This window comes from Danaus plexippus, chromosome 12 (assembly GCF_018135715.1).
Source record: "Danaus plexippus chromosome 12, MEX_DaPlex, whole genome shotgun sequence".
NCBI lineage: Eukaryota > Metazoa > Arthropoda > Insecta > Lepidoptera > Nymphalidae > Danaus > Danaus plexippus.
Window position 1 is genome coordinate 2,791,355 of NC_083545.1, and position 10,708 is coordinate 2,802,062.

Here is a 10,708-nt window from a genome sequence, read left to right on the forward strand (position 1 = left end):
GGTGTGTGAGAGGAGGCACTAAAGCTGTAGCATCAAACGTCACTCTTAAAGCGGCTCCGGATTGGACTATAATGATGGATAACTATAAGAAATAATATAAAATCCCAGAGGATATTTGTGCGGCGTCCAGACTAGACATATTTCTGTATTCGAGAATTTTAAAGCGCGTTGTGTTAATAAAGCTAACCGTTCCTTCGGAAAGGAACATCCCCAAAGACCACACCATCAAAGTCAATAAGTATTACGAGCTCACTGACAATTTAAAAAAAAGTTTAATTTGTACTTTTAGTGCTATGTATATTTAGTTCCGCCTGCTAAATACCAGAAAAAAATGCATTTTACCTGATTTTCACCACAGCCTTTGGTTTGCTTTGTGAGTTGGTTAAAGTTCAAATAATAATGATTATAAATATTTTTAGGTATAAAAGAAAGTCGTGTTAGTTACGAGTACACTATTTATAGCTCAAGAACGGCTTTACGGTTTATACCGAAAATTATCGGAGATATAGCTTATTTTCTGCCTTTAAGGAGGAACAGAGTCCCCTCCCCCCCGTTAGCTATAGATTTCTAATTTTGAAAGTAACGCAGACGAAGTAGCGGGCAAAAACTAGTTAATTATATATTTCTCATGATTTGTTTACAAAATTGTAAAATTCTATTGAAATGAACTATATACATATGTGTGTGTAGGTGTGTATGTTTGTGTGTGAAATAAAACAAGAGCTATTTCTATATATTTATTGCTATTAATTCTATAACAATCCCTCCATTTCCTTCATGAACTGCATGTAGGCGTCGTCCTTGCTCGGCTGCCTCGTCTCCGGCGGGCGGTGTAAGGTCGACCTGATGTCCGGCTTACATTTCTTATCGTCTCTCTTAACGCGCAAAGCCGACGGAACGAAGCGGGTCACGTCCGCCGATAAATTCCTTATCTGAGGCTTCGCACTGATCGTCGCACCTACAAAAAGATTACCAAAAAAATTGGGTTCGCGTGTTTAGATAAATATGGTTTTGAAAACATATTTAACTTCGTTTGAATTCGAGGAAAAAATTCACATATGATGTGTGTTGATGGCATCGTGTGTATAAGTGATTTTTAATACAACCCACTTATACGTAAAAAATGGTATATTTTAAAAGATAGATAAATTTAATCGCTAAGTCAGGGGACTAAGAGCTAAAATGCCTTGTTAAACCGAAACAACATGATGAATCGATCGTGTGGATCCGGTTTAGTATAGCGTGTTGTATCTCGTCTTCTCACTCATGGTGGTCTTTAACTGCTATTTGATTATAATCTTAGTTCCTATACTTTTTTGTTTAAAGTTCTGTGATCAGTAGTTTCCATTCTATAAATAACAAGGAGTATATAAATATCATTAATTTAAAACGGTAAGCCATATTAATGTATTGCTTAAATAGTGATGTGTTCTGTAAGGGTGGTAGGGTTGTCACTCTCGAGGCATACCATTCTTTATTTAGGGATGTCACTCGCAAGTCTCTGACTTCCAGATGTATGAGAGATTTATAAACATACATTACTTATATTATTTAATGTTAGAATTATAGTCCATTGGTACCTTGAACGGCATCTTTCTTGGTGATGAGCTGTGGCGCGGCGGAGAGCACTGAAACATGCGGCGCGAGGGGGCCGTGGGTTGTAAGGGGAGCGTGAGGTGGCCTCAATCGGGGCGGAGCACCCGGCGGCGGGCCCGGCGGACGGAGGGCGGCGCGAGGCAAACCCGGCGGGGGACCCGGGGGCAGCATCAGACCTCCTGGATAAGAGATTCATATATTGGACATCTTACATACAAGGCGGCCCATACATCGACAATAACATTGCACAATATAGTTGATTGTACAATATTACTATCAGTGTAGTGATAATATTGAACAATTGCGCAATGACTGAACAGAAGTTTGAGCGAGCTTAAACTTTATTGCGCAATATGTATGTTTTGTACTGTGTCTTATTTCTATACATTATTGAACGTTTGGATTCAAAGAGGGCATTCAATATTATTGCGCAATAAAAATATTGTGCAAAATTATTTACATATGGAACTATTTATCGTCTCGAATCAATGGACACACTTTTTATTTTCTTTATAAACCTAACCTAACAGTTTTATGTAGAGCTTTATCATCATCAGCCTATCGGAGCCCACTGCTGAGCAAAGGCCTCTTCTCACATGGAGAAGGTTAGAGCATTAATCACCACGCTTGCTCAAGACGGGTCGGCGATTTCAAACTTATAATTTGAAATTATAAAATCAGGCTTCCTCACGATGTTTTCCTTCACCGTCTGTCAGTGGTGTCTAAATACTCTTAGAAAGTACATATGACTCGGAAAAGATCACACTGGTAGTTGCCAGGTTTCGAACCCGCGCCCTTACGTGTGAGAGGCGGGCCTTTAACCTCCAGGCCAAACGAATTAGTAGAGCTTAAATAATTTTAATTCTTTTGTTATACCAAATTAACTGTTGTTTTTTGTTGTTTTTTCTTCCTACAACAAGTTTTTTTAATGTCTATTTGACGGTATAGCCGAATCCATGTCATTGCGATCGTCAATGTTTGTGCTTGGATACCTGGCTAATTTTGCAAACACAAAATAATAATGTGCATAGTCATTTTTATTGACCCTAGACCCTATTAAGTCTGGTTAGCCCTATTAAAAACATACCTTTAAACATTTGAAATCAAAATATTTTTATTTTATAAGCATTTATAGGGTGAGGGTTTTAAAGCTTTCTACTCAAAAAAGACATTCGATAGATGGTCACGTAAATAGAAATTTAAAGTAAATATATTTCCTCTAAATAAATGTTAATAGTACCAGAATGTGGTGCAGGGTGTGATCCGGGAGGGGGGCCGGGCGGCGCCCCAGGGGGAACTCCAGGCGGACGAAGCATCGGAGGGCGGAGCCCTAAAAAATAATACAATCGTTATTACGACAAAAATCTGCTAACTGGAAAAACAGAAGAGTATTTTTCTCTATAATCAATAATGTTTACACCGGCACGAACGAAATTAGCTTATAATAACTATATGCTCAAGAAGAACATTAAGTTAAGCTAAACTAACTAGAGCACTGTAGCAAGCTGTATATACTCCTACTAATTGTTACTATACACACACATATATATACTTAAGATAAACCAAAATAACAAGAAACCTGGGGGTATGAGCGGCGGTATCTGTCGTAGTTCAGCCCCCGGTGGTTCAGGCGTGAAGTCGTGGTGGTGGTGATGACCGTGGGTCTCGTTGTCGCTGTCAGAGTCACTGTCACGGTTTCCACCGGAACGTTTCAGGGCAGTCAGTCTAAAATAAAAAAATTCTATCAATATTTAGCTATTTGTTTGTTATGTATGGTCTCATTGTATGTTACATATATAATGTGAAGTGATATATGGAAAGAGGTTATAGTGGCATTTATTTTATGGTTTTTGACTCATGAGACTGGCAGAATATATTAAACTGCAAACTACTGAAAAAAGTAGTCCTTAAATTTGAAAGTTATTGGATATTTTATCTGTAAATAATTAAAGATAGCTTATTGACAATGAAGGCATATAAATAGTCTGTCATATTTTAATCTACACAGAAATCAATGTGATAGTACATATAATACAATCTTAAGTTTTACAAGCAAAATTCTCTCCCATGTACCACACATTAGCAATTTGTTATACCGCACCTGGCACTCAAATCCGCAGCTCTGTCTCTCTCTCTCTTGCGATGCACTTCTTCCATCTCTTTCATGAAGTCGTCTATGTTCTGTCCGGACAGCATCAACATTCTTTGCTGTAGAGAAGTCGGTTTCGGAGCTTGAGACTGCTTCTCTGAATCCCCTGTATCTTCAGTGTCCTCATGATTCGATACTTTCTGACATCTCTGTTAACATTCACACATAGATTAACATTAACATTGTTAAGTAAATTCTCAAAGCCGATTTAATTGTTTAAAAACATTACAAATTATACCAAGATCAAAATGTTTGCATATCCGTTAAAAGTTATCACAAAGAAGTTTTTTCTGCTAAAAGACATCTCTGCTGATATTCGCATGTAATCAAGTATCCGTAAACATTGCAGTAAACTTTCTTAAATCCAATCTATTTGTTTACAGACGTAATAAATTAAATAAACAACAAAAAAAATACAAAAAAATAATTTCCTTACTTAAAGAAGTTTCTTCTACGATGATAATGACATAAAAAATGGTATAGATAATAAAGGCAAGATCAATTACAAGCAATAAAAACTTAATGCTACATAAGATCTATAAAAACATGCAATCACATATAAATATGTTTTAATTGCTGTGATTACACAAGATTGTCCTCAAGTAATACTTATTTAATCAATAAATACACGGAATTAAATAAATTTATATGAAATAATGTTGAAAATATATTGTTATTGATATATGATGAAACGGAACAAAATATAAATATCACATTTAAATTTAATATAAGCTTTAGAGTTAAAAACATGCTATCATTTCACATAATACTGTATTTTAAAATTGTTGCCATATATGAATATGAACATTAATTATACCAATATAAAGATATTTAGTTTAAACCATCGTAGTGGAATATATAAAAAAAAATATATATAATAATTCTTATTTTGAAATATATTACAAAACAGCTCACATGTTCTCCCGGAGGTTCGTCTGGTAGATCTGAGAATCGGATGCTCTTCTTTTCCTTGTGTTTGTCCTTCTTGTTGCTTTCAAGGCCGAGTAACGACTCCAAATCCGGTGGCGGGCCGGGAGGAACTCCAGGAGGCTCAACACCTGACGGCCTCTCCTGAAGAACATACAAACACCACCATTACTTGTGAAATTAATATACTATACACTTATCTTCGTTTGATATGAAAACAGAGGCAAAATTTCTTAACATTCAAACGATTCAATGGATTCTAAAGGGGAGCTTCAACAGTGCCTGGGACTTATAACCCAGGTGTAGGTATAGGGGGCCCCTATTGTAAACTACCCTATCTATTTGTTATGTGATCAACTATATAAACTATTTGTATTTACTTATATAAGATTTTGTAGTACATTTCAGATAACAATCCAATATACACAACACTTTAGAAATGTACATGGAACATAATTACCATTGTAATTTTCAGTATGTCTATGATTATGATATTGATAATATTAACAAATGACAGTTTAAGATTTTAATCATTGCAAGAGAAACATTGTATATGTTTGCAATGTACAGACGGGCTCAGTTATATATGTATACATTAGAAGATTGTAGCTTATGATACATAAATATAATTTAAATTTTATATATATATATACATATACATATATATATATATGTGCGACTGTGCGTCTATTTTGAACTAGTTTAATAATGAACCTTATAAGTAATTGAGTCGATTTGTTTCATAAAAATTATGAGCGGCCAGTTCAGAACAGGGTAGTTATTGTGACTGAGAGTGAGGACGGCCATTATGCTATGGACAGCCGTCAAACGAAGTGCCCAAATCTAGCCTATTGGCTCATTATTCAGTTTCATCTTATTGTTTGAGTGTGATATTAAATACTGTTGTAAAGAAATCAATTTATATATATATAAATATAGTGGTTATATATTTTGAACTTACTCTATATACAGAGTCCTTTTTCAGTATAGGTCGAACAGGTAAATTTGGATGTATTGAATCTATGGGCAGTGGTATCTGTGAGGGCACATTCCCATAAATAAGATTGTCAGGAACCTGGAAATTATTAGATGCATATAAATTAATTATTAAATATTTAGGACAGAAACAAATTATATACAAATCTCTTTTTTGTACTATTATAAACATACTAAGATATATATTTTTTTATTTTAAAGGTTCTCTAATCAAAACTGTTCAATTTTAAAAACTATCACAGTTCATTTTAGCGGCAATTTATCAATCAGACTAAGTTCTAGAGGTTCTATACAAGTTTTAAACAAAGGATTTGATCCTTCAATATCTGAATAGCTTCCAACTTCCTGAAGATTCAGGTTTGAACACTGAGCAAGTAAATAAATTTTAAATGAAACTAAGCTTTCTGAAACAAAACATCACTTTCATCTTGTCTGCCCGTGATCACGGTTTCTCTAACTGAACCGAAACATTGGGATAATGTAGATATAAAATAATAAAAAAACGCAGAGTATCCCAAAAGCTTAGTTCCATTTAAGTGAAAATACACAAAAATATAAAATATATCATAAAATTAATAGTGTTCATTCTATATATTTTGTATTTGAACATTCAGCTAAGTTCTCAAAGCAACATTTCCTTAATGTTATAAACACAATTATAGTACAATATTCTATTACATATACATATATAGCATATGTCATGTACCTAAACAGTAATGATTTTGTAAAAGGTATGAAATGTTCACAAGAATTTTGATTTTAATTTACTCCAGCTCTTAAAATCTGTACGAGATTATTAAAGGATAACATATTTTTAAAAATAACAATATAAGCAGGACTCAAACCCACTACTTTCAGAATAACATATCTAAAATAAAACTAATATTTTTCGAATTTACTACATGTTTATAATTATCTTTAACTACATACTCCTCATGTTTGGGTTACTTTGGAGCAACCTCATCATGGTAATAAACACAGTAAATCTATATAATATTAATTTTTGTTTCAATGAATACTTGCAAAATTCTTAGATCTCATAATCTTAACACATCTAATTCAACTTGCTGTCTCAGTTACAAAGATTTTTTTCTTCAGATTAATTTTATTGCAAAAACTTTGTTAACCTGCAGTGTGGGTAAAGGGATGTCATCGACTTGCACAGATTGTGCATGTTTCACAGATTCATAGTATGATATTAAATGAGCCCTGCGCGTTTCATATTCCATCTCCTGTTTCTTTAGCTCCACCCATTTTTCTGGATCATCTTTATCCTGAAAGAAAAATGTATAAAATTCTACAACACTGAACAGACAATAGCTTAGAAATAATTAGAGTGTAAATAATATCATAATGTATTGATTGTAAATTTTTACACCATCAAATTGATACTTACATACATCTTCAGAACCCTGTCAAAGGTTTCCTTTAGCTTTTTTCTTTTCTCTTTAAGTACTTTCTCATTAAGAGGTGACGGCTGAAGGACATTGTACTCTGAAATAAAGCAATACACAGATTTAAAGTAAATATATAAGTAATATAAACATCGAATTTCCAAAAAAAAATACCCATTTCATCAATTTTCTGCAGTTCTTCAAGTATTTGAGTTGGATCTTTCATTTTAAGCACTGCAGCCCGGACCATTTGTCTTTGTCTTTTATTCTTCTTTAATTCCTTTTTTCTAGCTTCTTTTCCTGTTATAAAACAATAAATCGTAATGTATTTTCATATATTATGTCGGATCTTGATCATTCTAGACGTGATTATACAAACTGTTTACATATCATTAATAGGAAAACTTCGATACAAATTTCACACCAACTAAATTTGTGAGATAAGTATCAAAATCAATACTAAAAACGATCGCACACAATTTATTTATTTCTAATACTTATAATTAAGTCAATAATTTCAGAAATACTTACGTGCTTGGTCAGTAGGGTTCATATATTTACCACTCTTGGTGGTATTTATTGAACGTCGCCCCATCTTTACAAGGGTATTTGCTTATTCTAAAACTAAAACATAAGTTCTTTGATGAATTTAAAGTTAAAATTAACTTTTAAGACTAAATATACTAAATAAAGATTTTATAACCGCTACCACACAATTATAATTTACTCTGCTGTCAATGTCTGTATTTGACAATTATATGTTTCATGGATTCACAGATAACCACGAAACAAAGTATAGGAAAGTATATATTTCATCATAGTTAAAAAATATATAAACTAGAGTTTTGAATATAATAAAAGAGATGATAAAATTATTTTAAACAGAACTATTAATTTTAAATTTTCCTTATACTTCTTTTAATTAATTTATGGGAGCCTAATTGTTACACAGGAGAATAGTATAACATTGTTGTATTCATTATGTTTGTAATCAAAAGCATACAGTAATTAAAAAAAAAAAAACAGACCTATAAACTTAATACCTCCTTTATTTAAACTTCTTAGATACTTGACTTAGAGTCTGATATTAATATCAATAACCGAGAGATAGGAACATTTTGTAAATTTCCTTTAGAATTGTTTTCTTGTATAAATAAAAAATTATCCAGTAATATTTAAATATTAAATAGTTGATATAGTAATAGAACTAGTGCTTGTTTTATTATATAAAAATTAGGAAGTTTTGTATTTGTAACGGGCCTCGCTCAAAATAGGGCCCCACATGGTTGAAGCAGCTTATCTTTGCTGACTGCTTAAGAATATAAATGTGAAACTTTACTCATAGCTTCTACCTGAAGAGCGAAGTCGTTTGTATATACTTAAACATTCATAGATAAGTACAGGCTCTTTAAAAGAATTTGCTAAACATCCTGTGCTCACTTATTGAACCACAGAATAGAATTTTGTAAACCCTACGGCTTAAATTATAATCAGTACAAAATTTTACATTAGGCATAAGCTACAAAAATATTTTATGTTTCTATTAATAAGTATTATCATTTATGAGAGAGTAAGGCAAAATAATAAAATAATGCTTAAATGTTTTTGAAATAAACCTAATAAACATTAAATAAAAATAGTTTAGTGTAATTTAAATAGGAAAGATAGAATTCTTTCCTTTGCTATAAGTATAGGTAATGAATGCAGCTCATCCTAGTGGTAGAGCGTTAGCATTCAAAGGAGTAACAGGAAGTGGTGCAGGAATGAGGTTAAATAACGCTTGGTTGAAATACTCCAAATTACATTACATATATGTGTTGTGACAAGAATGAAAGAATAATTAATGTTGATTTCACGGCCCTATTTTGTATATTCAAGGCTTTTTTATATATCATAGAGTTTGTAGAAGAATTTCTCAAAATTATTAAAACATCATGATTTGCGTCCATATTTATAGTGACAATAAAGAGGACTCACGTAACAATATTCCAGAAAATCATACAGAATAAGTATCTTAAAATTTTATTAAACCTTATATAATACATATATATAATTTTTTAAGGGAACAGAATCGGTTGGCAACTGTTCAGATAAAAATAAATTTTACTATTAATTGAAAAATTATTAAATTTAATACTTTTTCTAAAGTTTACATATTTTTCTCTAAGCGTCTTCGATGCAAGGCGCTGGAGAGTCAGAACTAAGAATTAGTGCTGTAACATGCACATAGTTCCAGTAATTTAATATATATTTTTAAAGCGAAACCATCCATTTTTATCGTAATGTTAATCTTCTTAAACAACATAAAACTCATCTGCCCGTGATCATGGCTGCTGCAAAGTAATCGAAACGTCAAGAGCATGTTGTTTTAAATAAAGCGTTAGCAATCCGAAAGTATTAGTTTTTTTTAAATGAATACTCGCGAAAGTCTCATCTAATAACATAAAACTCTTCATAAGGAATGTTAAATAGTAATTCATTAGGTAATTAATATATGGCCGTGACTGGTCTGCAAGAATACGTTATACATAAAATATATGACTTCTCTTCTAAAGAGCGGAGAAATATTGAAAAATGTAAACTACTTTATTATTATACTGTTATTATGATCGTGTTCATAATGAGATCATTAGCTAGATGTGAATAATTATAATTCCAAGTTCTCAAGAGTGAAGCTAGTGTACAAATATTTTCACACTACACCGTCCGTGGGAACGTACCTAAATTGTTTTATGTCTCATTCATTATAAAGTTAAACAAGCAATTATAATGTTTAGATTATTTTCTTGGGAAGTAAATAAAAACTTTTTCCTGTGGATGTAATTTTTTTAACATTGCTATTATGAATCAATGACTGACAGTTTCTATTTATTTTGATTGTCGCATTCAGAATTAATGTTGTTTTTTTTAAGAATTTTAGAGCTAGATTTATTAATCTCAACAATATAATCTTCATACACCTTTTTTAAAATAGTTACATGTATCATAAGGCTGGAAATAGCCATTAAATATTCCATAAGACAGTGTACTATATAAATATATTAACAAAGCCAATATTGTCTAAGTGACGGACTTGATAGTGAGGGAGAAATTATTTAAAAAATAACCATTTGATTGTTATGCCAGCATATATTTTATTTTTTAAACTACTAGGAAGTTGCCGCAATGACAAGTTGTTTAAAAAATTCTGACCTAAATCTTTTGAACATGTTACGATTATTATTCCAAAAGGCCAGTAAATCAATGAATGTATTTTATTTTATAAAGGATATCGGATAATAATGGTATAGAAGGTTCGTTTACGTAGTTGACAATTTCTATTGAAATGGAATATACTTAATGTTGTAAGTACCTACATAAAGAATTTACGCGAGACGGCGACGGCGCTTGTATTACGTCGTATCACGTACTACGCCAAACACACACAGGTAAAACTTTACGAGACAACCACTACATCGACACATAGACACCTATATCGTGTAGTCCGCTACTCACTGATTTCATTCATATACAGAAACTAGACCTCTCTTTCCATCTCATTCATGCCAATGGCGTATAATAGGGTCGAGTGAAACAGAAACTAGTTACGTACGAAATGGCGTTTGTTGAACCAAATCGCCGCGTCGGTCGAAGTCTGGCTCGCTCC

The 10,708-nt window shown here is 32.3% G+C and overlaps 1 protein-coding gene across 1 annotated transcript; it reads right to left on the reverse strand.

Annotated features, from left to right (window-relative positions):
* Positions 1 to 724: 724 nt before the first annotated feature.
* LOC116772558 (WW domain-binding protein 11) lies at positions 725 to 7,802 on the reverse strand. Its single transcript, XM_032664784.2, has 11 exons — positions 7,594 to 7,802; positions 7,237 to 7,362; positions 7,065 to 7,162; positions 6,796 to 6,942; positions 5,634 to 5,747; positions 4,661 to 4,816; positions 3,698 to 3,894; positions 3,176 to 3,321; positions 2,837 to 2,926; positions 1,581 to 1,775; positions 725 to 958 (listed from the first exon to the last, which is right to left on the reverse strand). The coding sequence occupies exons 1-11, from the start codon at positions 7,655 to 7,657 to the stop codon at positions 753 to 755; spliced, it is 1,539 nt and encodes a 512-aa protein (XP_032520675.2). The 5' UTR covers positions 7,658 to 7,802; the 3' UTR covers positions 725 to 752.
* Between the last annotated feature and the right edge of the window lie 2,906 nt (positions 7,803 to 10,708).